Source organism: Dermacentor andersoni, chromosome 6 (assembly GCF_023375885.2).
Source record: "Dermacentor andersoni chromosome 6, qqDerAnde1_hic_scaffold, whole genome shotgun sequence".
NCBI lineage: Eukaryota > Metazoa > Arthropoda > Arachnida > Ixodida > Ixodidae > Dermacentor > Dermacentor andersoni.
Window position 1 is genome coordinate 16,988,807 of NC_092819.1, and position 18,272 is coordinate 17,007,078.

The 18,272-nt window shown below is 47.4% G+C and overlaps 1 protein-coding gene across 1 annotated transcript in view; it reads right to left on the reverse strand.

Annotated features, from left to right (window-relative positions):
• The window catches only part of LOC126521268 (midasin), a 386,114-nt gene that overhangs the window by 98,157 nt on the left and 269,685 nt on the right, over positions 1–18,272 (reverse strand). Inside the window, exons 54-56 of the mRNA XM_050169921.3 lie at positions 15,685–15,780; positions 7,452–7,546; positions 1,714–1,813 (exon numbers count right to left, since the gene is read on the reverse strand). Coding sequence (XP_050025878.1) covers positions 1,714–1,813; positions 7,452–7,546; positions 15,685–15,780 — 291 coding nt within the window. The remainder of the gene's footprint in view (positions 1–1,713; positions 1,814–7,451; positions 7,547–15,684; positions 15,781–18,272) is intronic.

Here is an 18,272-nt window from a genome sequence, read left to right on the forward strand (position 1 = left end):
CCAGAGAGCGTTATGGCGTTGTGCAAGCGAGGACTCGCGTCGTTCCGAAACTTGGATAAAAAAGACGCCAGGTGTTCAGCATAAAAGAAAAATTAGACATCGTCCGTGCTATCGAACGTGACACAAAGAAGTCGGCGCTGACACGCAAAGGGAATCTGCTGCTGACTACAGTGTGTGGCATTTGGAATGCGAAGTTGCTCGGCAGCGCTGCTGCGACCGCGAAGATAATGTCGGCTACGAGTTTCGACTTTTCGCCATCGTTGCCTGTGTTGTTGCCGAAGTGTCGACTAGCGACAGTGACGAGGACGACACGGAAAGCGATAGCACGGGTGATTCAGGCCCGACAGTGGCATAAGCTGCTCGTTACGTCAGCCTCATGAATGCAATCGTCGCGACGACAATAGGGGTGCGATAACGTAACTCTATTCCAAATGAAAATTATTCCAAACTCCGGCACCCGGCAATGAAAAAGGCGCCCCCGGGACTTCTGCAGCACTACTGCGCAAGTGCACGGTGAATACGTAACGCCAATGAGGAATCTGCCATGCGAGTGTTTGCCGAGAAGAGGAGGCTGGCTGAAAAGCTGGCACGCAGCTTCAGTAAGTTTGAGGCCGCTGTCGTCCTCGTGCTAGGCCGCCGCGGCATCAAAAGAAAATGACGCATTTGTCGCGCGAAGTGAATAAATACTGCATGTTTTTTCCCCTTTCATCGCACTGTCTCTGAGTTCCGTTTTCAACAGGTAAGTGGGCGATCTCATGGTATTCAGTTAAACAGTACTACCGTTTAGTACGTACCTTTCCCGAGCTCCGGCCAACTACGGTTTAACGAGGTTTCACTGTACCACAGTTGTCTAAGGGCCGCACCTGTGTAAGGGCTGCACGCCAAACTTGGCAGCCCAAAATTAAAAAAAAAAAAAAGAAAGTTAATTAATGGAGAAGAAACCACATTTGGTGCCCTAATGCCGTATTCACATCGTAAAATTTTTGGGCGCTGCATAATTCCACGTGCTGCTACCAGATGACGAGAGCTGTGCGTTGACTTCTGAAACAATGGTGCATAAGCGGATCCGGGGTGCGCACAATTCAAGGATGTGCCAGCGCCATTTAGACCAGAAGGTTTGGTCCTGTGAAAGGGCCGCACTTCATCAAAATTGTGAGAAAACAAAATATGCGGCCCTTACACAAGTCTGCCACAGTAGGTAATGCAATTTACTATTTGTCTAATCTCGCCACGTTTGGACTCTTTTAAAATGATGCGCGGTGCTCTATGGCAATGCACTTAGCTCTTTCAGTGAGCATTACGGTACACTACGACATGCACCTGCCTACATGCTGTTTCTTCGTTTAATTACTGTCATTGTTATAGTGCACTAGATAACAGTTACTCTTCCTTTGATTCTCATTTACAAACTTTTCAGTTCAGCTGAAACCCAGTTGATAAGGGTATTAGACATATAAGATAACCTGAATAAGCCTTTTGTTGCCAAAAAGACTCTGTGGCACTTTCATATTTCCCTTAGTTTAGAAATGAGAAAACATTCAATACCTAATTTAATATTTGGAGGTCCTTCTTCTCGAATACTCGTATTCGATTAGATTAGCACCCCTACTTTTTATGCCTGTTTAGTTCTTTGAGAAAACCACCTTGTATTGCACATTAGTGAAAAACAACAAATCTTGTGAAAAGGGCTAGCACAGAATGTTAGAACTGTACCTGCACAACAGGTGCCAAAAGCTGGTACAGGAAGAACCACCATCGAGCACTTGTCTCTTGGAGCTTCTTGAGCACTCCATCCAGACATTGGGACCAGTTGCTGAAAGTTAACAAAAAAAAAAAAAAAGAGCAGGCATCATTGGAAGGTAATTGTCAAAGTCAAGGGACGGCTTGCTGATAGACCTGCTGAGGTATGCTGCTGGGACACTTATTGGTTAGCTCTATTGGTTCATGCTACAAGGCATGTGGGTGCTGTGACATATGGACGTGTCAGTGTACACCCCGCAAGTAGTCTGCAGCCTCATGATAAAAGGAGACAGGAGACATGCTGATGTACAGTAAAACCTTGTTAATTTGAGCCTCATTCATTTGGAAAAGTAGGCAGTTTTGCCAGAAGGGCGAAGCACTGACTGCGACTAGAGTTCTGACATACGTGGGTTTGTCAAAATTTATAGCACCCCTAGCAGCTTTAATACACCACGTAGGGTGTATTAAAGCTGAAATGACATCGCAAAGGTGCCACTAGGCTGCCCGTAAAGAGCCGCGGTAGTAAAATGACATAATTTTCAGGTCTGAGTACTGATATTGTCTTGGACTTTAATATCTATAGTCTGAGAAGATTTAAGATAAAAGGCATGCACTGGGAATGTTATGTTTCATGACATTTGTTTGTGGGCTGCCATTCCCAAAATTCTGAGAAATAATTTAGTCAAGAACATAAGACCTGGTACAGTTAAATTTGATATGAAGAAGTAGGTAAAATCAGCAATTTGCTTTGTTATATAGCGAAATTTCATTGTACTGAAATTCGACCTTTTATGCAAATAAGTGCAGTCACTGGTCAATTTTCTTACATGGAAAGGGGCCGAAGAATTTTCCAAGTTTTCGGGCAATTGAAAAAAGAAAATTCGAATGAGAAAACAATTCATTTTGATGAATCTGGGAGTCCGCAACGAATGATACGATTTCAAGCTACGTTGACGATATCTTCAGATAGGTGGTACAAATTAAGCGAAGCCAGCCACACTCTTACGTGGACTCCGCCATCGCGACTATAGCATACATATACCTAAATATATGCGGTGCCCCACGGCAATGCTGCAGGTGATGGCAAAAATTTGCTTGGAGTGGTCATATGATTGCTATCACAACAAAATGAGATAATTTCGACTTGTCCTCTGGTCCCAACAGGCGTATACAGTGTGGGGATGCGCGACCCTCGCGCCTCCCCTGATGTTTTTCCCGCATAGCGCGCCTCCTGTAGTGCGGCTTCGCCGCGTGGCCTGCGTGATGCCCGCGGCGGTCGAGTGGTACAGGCGCGGTGCGAGAGATGGCACGACTGTCGCGCTGCTGCGGGGTTACTTGGGCGCCGAAAGGGAAGGCGCTTGGTCTCTTGGGTTGGAGACAGCAAGCAGCACGGACGTGCCGTGCCGCGGGTGGAGCGACCCTCTTTCCCGGCGGGTCGGCGAACAGCGCCGGACGTACCGCGCGCGCGCGCCGACCATGCTTCTGCGAGACCGTCTCGCGTGGCCGCATTGGACACCGTTGGCGTGACTGTACACGCGAACGACCAGGCGTTGGGATCCAGCATGGGGCGAACATATTCGCTCGCTTTGCGGTCGTGGTGAGTCGGACTTCTAGATTTGTCGCGCGCCCCTCGGCATGTTTTGTGGATAGCCACTCGGCTAGCTGGCATTGATCTATGAAAGGTGCAATAAATGCCCTTGTGATTGTTTGCACTACTGTGTTGTCGTTCCTTTGTCCCAAGAGTACGGAGGAGAACCACCCCGTATCTCCCACAATCTGGCTGCCCAACGTGGACCTCTTGGGGCATCGGACGATAATTTTAAGTGTTGCTTCGTTCGAGACCTTTGTTCGAACCGAAGCGTAGGCCTAGCGTGGATTTTGATCGCTAGCGTCGGCGGCGTGCTTTCTTGAGCGAGGCGGCGGTGGCCGTAGTGTGTTTGAACATGTCAACATGCTAAGCCTTTAAGCAAGTGTTTTTTTTTAATGACATTCGTCAGTACGAGAGCCACGTGGTCTGCATCCTGGGAGAGCGAGGCTGAGCGCCCGCAGAGCAGTGGCAAGCCTGAAGCGAGTGAGTACGGAAGCCTCGTGGGTGGTCCGAATTTCTTATGTAAATAGCTTCTTCTATCTCTTTGACTCGGATGAAGTCGCGGCTCTGGGAGCCGGGTGGCCGCGGGCCACGGGTGCCACGACGGGCTGACTGGTATTGCGGCCTGGCACCGGGCGCTCCGACACCGTCTGGGACGGTGGGCGCCGTCAACTCGGATGCTGTGTGCACCGAGCGGAGTAGGACCACCTAATAGAGCTGACGTCTCCTCGCGGCTGCCTGTTTTGCGCCCATTTTGGGTGTTGTTTTTGGATGCCGGTTGTTGTCAGAGTAGCGACGCTTTAGGCCTAAGGCTTTACGAAGCTGCCTGTCGCACGTGGAGGGACACAACCTGGTGGACCGTGGCGTTGAGGCGTTGCAATTTGCTCCCCTCATTCTATTCAGCCTCGCACGAATTGAAATTACTCGTTCGACTCAAGAAAGCGAGCTTCGTTCACGTGAACTTAGCATCTGAGTAGCTGCCCGATCTTTTACTAGCCGAGTTGAACATCGTACCACGTGGGCGATGCGCATGCAGAATTCCTCTCCCTTGCACTACTGTAGTGTTTGCCGAGTGTGTTGAGTCTACGCAGCGTCATTGGAGTCACCCCGGGCGATGGTGATGCTGTGGCCAGTTCGGCGCAGCGACTTCGGCGGCCTCCTGCATCCAGCTCACAACCCTCGGCGGCGGACAAAGGAGCCAGCGGTCACCGACAGCTACGGCGGCTCTTGCCAGCAGGGCGCGTCGGCGCGAGCGACGCTTGCTCGTACCGACTGCTGCGTCGTCGTCTCTGGAGTCCTGGCCTGGGATCGTGCCGTCGAGTCGCAAAGCTGCTGCTGTGACCGGCGGACGCCAGCGCTGTACCCAAGGACAGTCGGCTCGCATGTTATGGACAGCGTGTGGACATTTCCCCGGCGCGGCCACTGTTGCATGTACCACCTCGTTCGCGAAGCACGTGTTGATGTTAGACCGTGTCACATGTTTCGCCGGAATAAGAAGTGATTTAAGGTTGGGGGGATGTGGGGATGCGCGACCCTCGCGCCTCCCCTGATGTTTTTCCCGCATAGCGCGCCTCCTGTAGTGCGGCTTCGCCGCGTGGCCTGCGTGATGCCCGCGGCGGTCGAGTGGTACAGGCGCGGTGCGAGAGATGGCGCGACTGTCGCGCTGCTGCGGGGTTACTTGGGCGCCGAAAGGGAAGGCGCTTGGTCTCTTGGGTTGGAGACAGCAAGCAGCACGGACGTGCCGTGCCGCGGGTGGAGCGACCCTCTTTCCCGGCGGGTCGGCGAACAGCGCCGGACGTACCGCGCGCGCGCGCCGACCATGCTTCTGCGAGACCGTCTCGCGTGGCCGCCTTGGACACCGTTGGCGTGACTGTACACGGTGAGTCGGACTTCTAGATTTGTCGCGCGCCCCTCGGCATGTTTTGTGGATAGCCACTCGGCTAGCTGGCATTGATCTATGAAAGGTGCAATAAATGCCCTTGTGATTGTTTGCACTACTGTGTTGTCGTTCCTTTGTCCCAAGAGTACGGAGGAGAACCACCCCGTATCTCCCACAACAGGCATCAAACTCTAATTAATGCAGATGTATTTAGCCTCAACACCAGTTACTTCGAACCACTCTCAGAGCATGGTGAGAGCAGAGCACAGTAAATGTATAATGCAAATGTGCAAAAGTGGCACTTGCATCCAACTCTAACGAAGCAGTGGAGTTCACATCGCCATTGTACAAGAACGACAGGAGCGCCAGAACGCTTCGTGCATTTTTGTGCGTTTATTCTTGAGTTTACTGCTGCGCATGACACCATATTGTCCGCGTGCCTTTAGATCTATCATGATCGCGTCGATAGTTACCACAGTTTCGGTCACAGTGGTTGTGGCAAACAGTAGTTTCATTTGGACCCAGTGTGAGAGTTTGCCACATGTCTTCAAAAATGCGTGGCCGCCATCCATGAATGCATTAATAGCGGCCACGGTTTCGTCTGCAGCAGTTACGGCAAACAGTAGTTTCATTTTCACTCAGTGCAATGTGTGCGCAATGTCACAAACATAGAGGAAGTCATCGAGGATGAACAGTGATTTTACCGTGGGCCCGCACGCTGGCATGAAACCTGCCGGCTACATCACAATGGGCGGACACTCTGTTCCTGACGAGCTTACTGGCAAAAAAATAATCAGGATGTGCACACAGTATTGAAAAGCCTGTCTCAAATTAAGAGTTGGATCTTGTGCCATGACCACATTGCGAAAGAAGCATGAGTCGTTCAGAGCTGCGTTCGCTAATACATCACAATATGACGAAAATTGCAGCTTCCGCACTGCTTTTGTGCTAAACAGAAACAAGTTTTGTTGATTCATTCACAGAGTTCGTAAATGTTTCAGAGACAAAAATTCAAGGGTATTAAAGGACCTTCAAGGCCCTGTCAAAGCTTTTTCAAGGGTGCAGAGCAGCATCTGATATATGAATATTTTACTATAACAACATTTCCAAAGCACTACAGATAGCTTTTGTGCACAAGGGATACAAAAATGATATTGGAAATGTGGAGCCTTGATCACTTTAAGTTCCTAGCGAGGTGCGAAGAAAACAGCGCAAACACGGGAGGGGAACGAGCGTACACCGCCAGTGTGCACTCACGCTGGCTTTAAATTTTTATATCATTATTTCTAAAATGGGTAATTTGCTGGGTCCACACTGATCTACCATAGAAAGCAGACTTAGACTGAAACTGGGTTTTCAATGGAGAAAAAAACAATTACAGGACTTTCAAAGGCATTGAAAACATGCTTTTCAATTTCAAGGGTGTAAAGGACCTGTGCGCAACCTGATTCAGTAAGTAAATGCGTGCTATTCAGTAAGCATTTGTTTCTTTTTTTATACCCTCGGCAATTCGACATTCAGATAATTCAGACATTTCTTTCGGTCTCGTGAAATCTGAATAAACAAACTTTTATTGCGTTCATTTTGCCTGCGTGTATGGTTATACCATCAAATACGCCAAGGTCAGTGTCTCGTGAAGCATTGCTTATGATGCAAAGTGCTTTTCTTTAATGCTGATTTCACATGCCGGTACTCTAGGAAAGTGCATCATGCTCGACAAAGGAACGATGTGTGTGGTGCAAGAGGAACATCACAAGTTCTGTATTCTCTTTCACCGCCTGAAGCAGGCTCAAGTTGGCTGGAACATGACGCCAATGCAATAAAACTGGAGTTCTCAGCCGAAGTGCAGGACGCCATGTATGCAAGAGAAATAACAGTAACAAAGCGTACACATACATGGAGAATGAGTACTGTCCAGAACTAAGTTAGGCGAGTCAAAGAAAAGACTCAAGCTAATTGTCAAAGGTATCACTATGTGTTTCTAGGCAGGTTGGTGCATACCTGTTATTGGTGTAATAAGACGTGAAACATTATGAAGTAAGAACAGGACAGGAAAGAGCATCGTTGTTGTCCTGTTTGTACTTTTTATTGTTTCATGTCCTATTACAATAATAGCTGATTGTAAATGTAGCTCCCCAGCAGCTACTGGAGTGCGCCTTTTAGCCCTTTCTCTCATTTTTTTTTTTTTTTTCCAATGCACCCAGGTGGGACCTGAAATAGCGGTATTCAGCTAGCAGCACTTACTGCAACTCCATTTTGCGCCACCGCACCACCAAGTGCGTAAGTGCATTCAGCTCAGGGGCAATGGAAATTTTTCTGTGGGCCCCTTTTTCCCAGTCCTGCACAAGAAGCAAAGTTACCATCAGCAATCAACATCAATGGTGCAGAAACAGATGTGAACTAAATGCCTGTAAACAGAAAGCTCAAACCTAGCAGGAGCATGAAAATGTACATGCAAAAAATATTGCACGAGGTGGCACTAGAAGCCTAACACTCTACACATTCTGCAAGCATGCTGTCAAGTTTGACATGTCAGTTTGCCATGGCTCAATGAGTATAGAAAACCGTAGCTTGCCAGGAGTGAAAAGTCAACCATGCAAGGGGATTTTTATAACTTTTCCACAGATGTTTACAAATAATGAGTAACGTCAAGTTTTCTGAAAGATCACCTTTGCACATTTGCAAAAGATAATTATATTGTCAAGGTGTTTATTAGCCACCAGCGGTTGGGCCAACCGTCGGCACAGGGCACAGACTCTCAGCAAGAGTGGCACTCGCCGAAAACAGTGACGGAGTGCTCAACGCACTAGAAAGTGCTGGAGAGGATGGCCCACTATAGTGTTCCTCTTCTTTGCTACAATTACCCCCAGCAACAAAAAGGGCGCCGTCCGGTGACCTAACAGCTCCTCAATATGAGTGGATCATAGTACGGCTTGAGGTGTTCGACGTCAACAATGTCTTGTCCACGACGGCGCATGTCCGAAGACGGTTCGATGGGTTAGATCACGTAGTTAACGGGGGATGCTCGCTCGAACGATACAGTATGGCCCTTCATACTTGGGCAGTAGTTTTCAAGAGAGCCCAAGTGCAGCGGAAGGAATAGAAAGCCACACAAGCGCTCCAGGAAGGAAGGTGGGTACAGAGGTGGTGACACTGCGAGTGCTCTTCTGGCGCTCTTGGTCGTTGGAGGTAAAGGCCTGTGCGAGATCTCGGCACTCTTCAGCACATCTTGCTGTGGCAGAAATGGGTGCACATTCAGGTGCATCCGGCCGGTATGGTAGAATTGTGTCGATGGTGTGCGACGACTGCCTACCGTACAGTAAGAAAAAGGGGTAGAATGGGCAGAATGACATCCCAATTTGAGTGGTTGGAGGCAACGCACATTGCAAGCATGTTGCCGAGTGTGCGGTTTAAGCATTCTGTAAGGCCATTGGTTTGATGGTATGCCGTAATTGTGCAATGAACAACATGGCATTAGAAGACACGTCTGCGATCACTGAACAGTTCCTCAGGTGGTCCATGACGCAGGATGAATCAATGAAGCAGGAAGGAGGCAACATCACGCGCTGTAGTTGCCGGGAGAGCGGCAGTTTCGGTGTATCGCATGAGGTGGTCCACTGCCACAATGGCCCAGCGATTTTCAGCCGATCTCAGGGAAAGAGGCCCGTATATATAGATGCGGACACGTCCAAACGGCCGGGTAAGGCAAGATAAACATTTCAGATCAGCTGGTGGTGGAGGGGTGGTGGGGTGAAAATTTATGGTGCTGATAATCGGGGCAAGAACGAACAAACTTTTGAACATAGCTGTACATCCGTCGCCAGTAGTATTGCTGTCGAAGGCGCTGGTAAGTTTTGAAAACTCCCAAGTGTGCACTGTGTGGACCGGCATGAAAAGCTGCGCATATGTTGGAACGGACACTGCAAGGTACTACTAATAACCACTGGCGCCCATCGGGGTTATAATTTCATCAGTGAAGCAGGTTGTTGCGAATGGCAAAATGGTGAACTTGACTATGCAGCATGCAAGTGGTTATGCTCTAGTCAGAATCCCTGGTCGACAGGTCCGACTGGGAATCATCGTCACGGCTGCTGTCACCGCCCTCCCAAAGTGCATCGTCCTCGCTTCCGTCGAGCGTGTTCAACAGCCCCGCCTTCTTGAAGCTCTTCTTTACAATACTGGGAGAAACCAGGTCCCACGCTGCGAGTATCCATTCGCAGACCGTCTCTAGTGGCGGTCTCTTTATTCTGCCAGTGGGAGTGAGCCCATGCTCTCCGCTGGCCATCCCTTTCACGTGCATCTTGCGCGCATAGTCCTTGAAGGGTTTATTTACGGACACATCCAAGAGCTGCAGAACAGATGTTACTCCACCCGGAATAACAGCCAGGTTGGTCCTCACGTCCCGCAACTTCTCCTTTACGCTGTCCACAAAATGGCCTTTAAAACTGTCGAGCGCACCAGCAGTCATGGCAGTCGCAGTAAGGCCCCTGGTCGCTTACCCCAGACAGTGTCGAGCCAGTCGTTCATCAGTTCTTCATTCATCCAGCCTTTATTCTTGGGCACGCATGTGTATACGGCTTTCAACCTTTATTTTGGACAATGTCTTCCCCTTGAAGATCACGAATGACGGTAGTTTTCGGCCATCAGCTGTCACGGCAAGCATAACCGTGAAGTGTTGCTTTTCACAGCCGGTTGTCTTAATAGGAACGGACGAGACGCCTTTCTCGCTCACTATTGCATTAGGTTAGGTTAGGTTATTCTCATGGCGGGAGAGAAGGGGAGATAGAGGGAGGCAAACGCTTGAGCAGTTCCGACAACCCGTGAACAGGTTCGCATGTTCAGGTAAGGTCCCTAGAATACCGTAGTTCAGGGGCTTTCGGAGAAAAGAACGAAGTCCTTGGAAGAAGGGACGTCGCACTCGTAGCCTGTCGTGTGTATGACTGCGCTCGCCTGCGTTGCGAGGGGTGCGGCCGTCCAAAATCTCTCTGTGCACATGCGAGCTGGCTTGGGTGGGACGGGGAGCGCAAAATATGAGTAAAATTTTTGTTTTTTTGTAAAGCTGGCTAAATATTAGGAGTGCGCAAATTATGCGAGGGCGCAAATTATGCAGGTAAATATGGTAGTGCATGGTAGTAGTCCGTGACTACATCAAATGGCCGGTCATACAAATAAGGCCTAAACTTGGTGAGAGCCCAAACGATGGCCAGGCACTCGTTTTCTGTTACAGTGTAACTTGTCACAGCTTTCATAAGCATACGACTTGCATAAGCCACAACATATTCAGGAAACCCGTTTGCGCTGGGCAAGAACAGCGCCGAGGCCAACATCGCTGGCATCTGTGTGCACTTCCGCAGGGGCTGTCGGGTCATAATGGTGCAAAATTGGCGGAGATATTAGCAAACGACAGAGCTTCGCGAAGGCCTCGTCACATTTGGATGATCATGAAGTGAGGGGCTGTTGCTTCTAAGTAGCTTCGTCGGGGGTGATGTGACAGCAGCAAAATTGTGAATGAAGCGTCTGAAGTAAAAACACAGACTAACGAAACTGTGCAATTCTTTGACAGATGTTGGCTTAGGGAATTCAGCGATGGCCTGCAGTTTGGCCAGATCAGGGAGAATTCCATTCTTGGATATGACGTAACCTAGAATTGTCAGCTGCCGAGCAGCAAATCGGCACTTCTGGAGGTTTAGTTGTAGTCCTCTGCTTGTTAAACACGTCAAAACAGACCAAAGCCATTGAAGGTGTGTGGTGAAGTCAAGAGCAAAAACAACGACGTTGTCAAGATAGCACAAGCACGTGTGCCACTTCAAGCCACGCAGAACTGTGTCCATCATGTGCTCAAACATTGTGGGCACATTACAAAGTCCAAAAGGCATTACGTTAAATTCATATAAGCTGTTGGGTGTGACAAAAGCTGTCTTTGGCTGATCGACGTCTACCATGGGTACTTGTCAATACCCCGAGTGCAAATCTAGGGATTAAAAGAATTCTATGCCTTTTAGATTGTCAATCGCATCGTCTGTGCATGGGAGAGGGTAGAGGTCCTTGCAAATGATCTTGTTAAGGCGGCGGTATTCCACACAAAACCGCACAGAACCATCTTGTTTCATAACTAGGACAACAAGGGATGCCCATGGACTGTTGGAAGGTCGTACTATCAGCTCGCGGCGAAGCATGTCATCAACTTGTTCGTTGATTACACAATGTTCTGCAGGAGATACACGATACGGAAGTTACCGCAATGGCGGTTGCAGGCCAGTGTCGACGCGATGTGCAACAGTTGGCACCCGACCCAGGGAAGATTGCCCTACATTGAAAGAAGAAGGAAATTCTTCTAGAAGGCACAAAAGCTGAGACCGCTGGACCAGAGTAAAAGCATTGGCCATAGAACAACTGAACACATGACTGGGCAATGGGTCACACGTAGAAACAGCACTGAGAACATTGGAACTAGCACAGTAATTGTCACTGGGCACATCCATAACTTGCATGTATTTGTTTGCTTCTACATTGCCAAGACATTCCCCTTGGAGCAGCAACACAAGGTATGGAAATGGGTTGCGAATGCAAATGGTGCAGTAGCCCTGTGTGATGTCCACTGTCGCAAAAGGCAGCAGCAGACCTTTCCGAGTGAAAAAGCGGTCAGATGGAGACAGCAGTGCAACAGCGTCTGAGACTCTGCTGCAGGACATGGGCATGACCATTTAAGCGTTCAGAGGAATGTGCGTGTCGGCTTGGACAATTAGTTTCCTCGAAAGCGAAGAGCCATCGGTGAGCGGAAATCTAACATCGGCGAAAGTTATTTTCACCCCATGTGCAATGACTAACGGCATTGTGGCGCGAGAGAAAATACCAGACAAGGATAACGTCACGAAAGCATGAGGAAATGATGATGAATTCTATGGCATATGGAACATCGGCAATGACAACACGAGCAGTGCAAGCTGCCAAGGGGTGAAAAATGCTGAGCGCTGGCTGTGTGGAAGGACAGTCCAGAAAGGGGCGTGGTGACTTTTAGAACTAAGCGGCAAAGCTTAGCGCTCATAATACGTACGATGGCTCTTGTGTTCACGAGTGCAGATGCACGAACACCATCAACAAGCACTTCGATTATGTTTGAAGGACTGCAGTGAGGGCTTCCACATTTTAATGTTGTCGCCGCCCTTGTCTCTTGGACTGCGACGATAAGTTTTCGTCGTCCTGAGTTACATGGCAAGGTCGCATCGGCAGCAGTGAGCGACGGCATGGAGATGGTGAACGGCAGGTAGTTGTCGTCGGGTACAATGTCGGCGACATAGCCAATGGGGACTGTAATATAAACGGTTGGACTGGACTGTCATGGGCGGTGCGGCCCTAAGCAGATGCATACTATTACAAAAACGTGCGACGTGACTGGCGTAGCTGTATGCAAAGCATATTGGCCGGTTGTCGCCAGTACGCCACTGGCTCGCTGGGGCAAGATCCATCCATGTCACAGGATGCGTTGTATGGGGCGGCTGCTGACATGACTGCACGACGGATGTCAGTCGAGGCTTAGGCATGAAGTCGGCAGAACAGAGACGCATACTTGAAAAGTGGCTGGGTCCTCGCGACGACTTCAGCATAGCTGAGTGGTGCAGCCAGCGGGACCTGTTGAGGTGGCGCAATGACATCAGCGTAGCTTAGTGGTGCAGCCGCAAGAAGATGTTGGCTCTGGTCTGGCAAGACCTTGGCGATTTCCTGCTCGATCACGTGACGGAGCAGAGGCATAAAATTCAATGCAGGCTGTTGGAGGTGCAGTGGCTGAGCAAAGGATATCAAGGAGACCTGGTGTGCAACTTCCTCCAGAACAAACGCTTTCATTTCAGCAAGCAACGCTGACTGGTCGGAGATGGTAGCCAAACTAGCAATGAGGTCGTTGCCCGAGGAAGGGCCACGTGTCAACGAGCACTGCCTGTGTAGCTCCTCGTAGCTTTGGCATAGAGTGATGATATCTGGCACGGACTCAGCATTCTTGGCAAGCAGCATGTTGAAAGCATCGTCCTCTACCCTTTTAAGACATTTCTGATTTTGTTGGAGTCCGACATCGTCGCATTGACTTTCTTACACAAGTCCAGTACATCTTCAATGTAGCTGGTAAATGATTCACCCGACTGCTGCGCACATTTTCTCGCTAACGTGATTCCGCTCGCAGCTTGTGCACAGCAAGGCAACCAAACACAGCCCCTAGAGAGTCTTGAACGAAGACCACGTCAGAAAGGCGGTCTCCTGATTGTCGTACTAGAGACTGGCAACCCCCATGAGATAGAAGAGCACGTTGCTCAGTTTGGCGAGATTGTCCCATTTGTTGTGGGCGCTTACCCTTTCATATGTCGTAAGCCAGTCCTTAACATCGGTGTTGTCCACACCACTGAAAATGGCAGGGTCCCCGTGGCGAGGCACACCAAAGCACAGGACCAACTGAGGAGGCGCTTGCTTGGATGGAGTAGGAGGCATTTGCTGGGATGCGTCTTCAGGCATGGTTGAGCGCAACGTACGGGATCGAAGTTCCAGGGTTGAAGTTGTAGGCCAAAGCAACCTCCACTACTTGTAAGGGCGTTTATTAGCCACCAGTGGTTGGGCTGAACATCAGCGGAGGGCACGGACTCTCCGCACAAGCGGTGTTCACCGAGAACAGCGCAGGAGAGCTTGACCCACTATAGTGTTCTTCTTCTTCACTACAATACTGTTAACCCTTCAAGGGTCAAAGACGTAAATACAGTGCCGCGAACAAGCCCCAAATGGTCAATTTGCAACGCTGTCTGTCTATTTGAAGAACGCACCAATTTTTCAACTCTCTGTTGTCCAGCAGGTGTGCCACCCTGTGTGAATACAAGAAATTTTTCTTCTTTTGCTCCATAGTTTTTTGGCTTTAATTTCACGGTTTGTTTACGCCAGCATGTCGGCAACCGCTTGTGCATCCATGCCAGATTGGCAGTTAGTTTTCGTTCATTTGTCACACTCACAAAAACTCATATCTATCTGGTTTATATTCTCTCAAAGGGTCATCGCTAGATGCTTGCTTGTTTATTGCTCACAGGGGTGCAACTACATATGTTCATAGGCGGGAGCTGGTATATACAAACTATGCCACTGTATACGAATGATGCTGCTATGCCTGCATTTCTTTTCTTGGGCATCACAAAAACCGATTGCACCTTGATGACGATGTGACAAAGGATTACTGCAAGTTTCTGACTTGTCTGGTTTGTTTTGACATGTACAATACCATCAAGTTGTCTTGCGTGTACTCACATACATGGTTCGGTTATGCTATGGACGTGCACCCTAGTTGTTCTTCTATGTGAGTTGAGCGGAAATTCCTTCGAAGCAGACTACTGCTCAAGTGCCAAATCAAAATGCAGTAGAACCTCGTTATAACGAAGTTGAAGGCGGAGTTACAATTACTTTAGTATAGTCATTTTGCATGTACTGCAGTATGTATCTCTACAAGAACTTGAAGAGGAATTTTGCTTGCTTCGTTATATACACTATTCCAGTGTATCTACTTTTTAATTACTACGCTAAGTATTCATGCAATGCTATTTTATTCATAAATAAACAATGAATGTTTACCTACGGAAAATGTTTGTTTTTTTGCCACTTTATGGTCAATCTAAAAAAACTGTGATAATTTTTTTTCCAAAATAGGTCACTGAAAATTTTTAATCTGCAATACAGAAAATCAACCCTGGGGAGTCGCATTTGGTGAACGAAATTGGCCCTTATAAGGTAAAAGGCTCTAAAACTAGGGGGTGTGCAAATATTTGAGAATTTCGAGTATTATCAAATATTATATATGTATTTAATATTCGTGTATGATTCGAAAACTAGGTATTCAAATTGGATATTCGATTGGATACGAATATTCGAAACAAATCGTATATATTGCTAGCTGTGCGGGAGCACACATGGTTCTTAGGGTTTATTTCTATCTAAACTCAGAAAATGTGTCTGATATTCTGCTCAACCTTGCGATAATTTCATGCTGCTGGAGAGATTTTGCCTGTAAAACAAGCGAACAGCGAAGGTGCACCCTTTTGCAGGTTTGACCCTCAATCCTGAGCTCATTGCTCGACAGCAAATGCAATGAGTGACAAATGGTACAGGGTCAAATGCCTCTGAGTTTACAGGAAATTGATGCGGCACAGGTTGGCGAGAACAGACAACTAGAAGAAATTATTCAAATTTCCAAAGCTAACATGAGCCAAATACACAATCTTTTAGTATAATGGCTTTCTAATTTTCATTTCTTTACCAATGACAATGTAATTGCAATGTTCCAACATGTTAAAATAAAACAACTTGCTAATAAATGCATGTGCATACTATTATTTGATATTCAATGCTAAGTATTTGTATTCAATTCATATTTGAAAATTTTGATATTTGCACGCCCCTACACAAAACTCATGTTGCAGAAAATTAAGATTATTATCATTACATATCTTATCTTTACCTGTCCCAATGCAAGCAGTATTTCCAGTCCTTGAAGCACTTTCATTACTGGTGATGACACGGGCAGGCCCAGCACACGGTTGCACACGTGTCTCAACTGAAGAACAAAGAAGAAGAAAGAAAAGATGCGCACTATGAGACCTCATAACTTCGGTGTAGAAAAGAAAATCACATTTCACTGGATTAATAGCCATGGATAGAGAGCAATAGGGGCACTTACAAAAGCAGATGGTGAATCATTATTTTCTAGCCTTAAATGGCAAAGTGCTCCAGTTGGGTTCAATCTCTGGACAAGGACAAAATTTTTTAAGTATGAAGTTAGTTTCCGGAGGGATTTGTACAGGCACCCTTTCTTTCACTCAGGTTTTAGGGACTTGGATGGTAAAAACATTAATTTCTGCAATTCCGGCGCATTCCATAGCTTCACACTTTTACACGAGGGTTGATCCAGAAATAAGGTTCCCATCAATTTTAGAAATAGATGACATTGTTTGTTCTCACAGAAATTTACATCATTGGAAAGATGAAACTTTGCTAGATTTTTCTACATAATCGCCATCTTTTTCTACGCATTTTTGTAGATGGTACTCCCATTTCTGTATCCCAATGTTGTAGAACTCCCCCGCCAAACCATTGAGGAAGCGTTTCACCTCTTTGACTTCATCATTGCTCCAGCAGCGTTAGCCACTCAAATGTTCCTTTAACTTGGGGAACAAGTGATAATAACTAGGCACAAGGTCTGCACTGTATGGTGGGTGGAGCATGACAGCCCACCCAAAGTTTGTCAAAAGTTCCTGGGTTTGACAGGAGACGTAAGGTCGGGCTGTGTTGTGAAGCAGCGTTACACCAGCTGCCAGTCGTCCTCGCTGGCAGCTCTGGATAGCTCACCTGAGTTTTCTTAGTGATGCACAATAACTGTCTGAGTTGATTGTTGTCTCACATTCCATGAAATCGATCAGCAGTATCCCCTTACGATCCCAGAAAACACTGGCCATGACTTTGCCAGCAGAAGGAGTTTGTTTGAACTTCTTTGTGACTGGTGACTATGGGTGACGCCCCTGTTTGGATTTTTGTTTCAATTCGGGAGTGAAATGAAACACCCACATTTCGCCTCCCATAACAATGGAGTCCAACAATCTTTCCTTATCTTCTTGACACTTTTGAAGAAATTGGCGAGCACAGTCAAGGCGTTTCTCCTTGTGGTCTGATGTCAATAGCTGCGGTACCCATTGAGCACAAAACTTGTGATACACCAATTTTTCAGTCAAAGCTCTTTCCACTGTACTGTAAGAACTATGAGACATCTGAGCAACAAGTTCACAGATGGTGATCCTCCTGTTTTGAAGCACTTCGCACTGGACCATCTCAATAACCGCCTCCAAAACTGACGGTCTTCCACTCCATTCTTCATCGTGGACTTCCTTCCGACCAGCACTAAACTCCCTGCACCACTTTCGCAAGTGTTGAGCGGACACACATTAGTCGCCATATACCTTTGTCAACTGACGTTGAATATCCACAGGTGGAGTCCCTTTGGGGTGCAAAAAGCGAATTACAGAACGAATCTCACACTTAGCGGGATCAACAATGGGAACCTCCATTTAGGACGGCTGCTGAGCCAAGAATGAGTGGTGCAGCGAAGCGTGGCCGGGGGGAACCGAACGTGGAGGAACGGCCGCATGGCAGCAGTGTTGCCCGATTTCACCTCTCACCTTTCCGTGTGGCTAGAGCTTTTCAGGAACCTTATTTCTGGATCAACTCTCGTATCTTTTTATGTGCAATACTTTTCTCACTGCGCACTATGGCAAATACTCCTAACTAACGATAAATAAATACAGTCGACTTCAATTCGATCCTGGCAGGACCGACAAAATTGACTGAATTACCTAGTGGGGTGAATTAAGCAAGATGCAGAAAAAACAACAGGACACACTACTGATTCATTTGGCAGTATTTGCCACATTCTAACATGCACCCGAATCAAAACAGCACCCACTTTATAGGTGTTTGAAGAAGAAAAATAACATAGAAATTATATTAAAGCTCCTGAACAAAGTATAATCTAAAGTTCACCCTATCTTTTAGCAATAAATATGGGCAAAGGTCTAATATGGGTGGTTTATCGGTGGGTGGTTTCCTAAAGTCAGCTTCATTGCACAGTATATACATCCATGTTATGCGGTAAAGCATACAAACACTGTAAATGCGGTTTTGGTTTCATGTTCAATTGCATCACAGAGACAATTTACCGCCCAATTTTCCTGGAGAAAAAGAAAAAAAAAGGGAGGGGGGGGCACTTATTATACTTATGCAGATTCCATCATCAGACATCATCAGCTATGGTTATTATTTGCTGTGTATTACTATTGTTAATCCTCTTACGGCAGGCCGAAAATAGGTGTTTTCAAGAGGACATGACATACATTCAATGTATTCACAGTGCCCTAAGCTCCACTGAGACAGACGCTGCCACTAAGAGGGTCGCAATTGGGGTCCCCATAGGGGTGAAGCACATGTGTCAAGTTTGATTGATTCGGCAAAAGCCAATTTTAGGATCAATATAACAAAAGTCTGGGCCATTAGAAATGT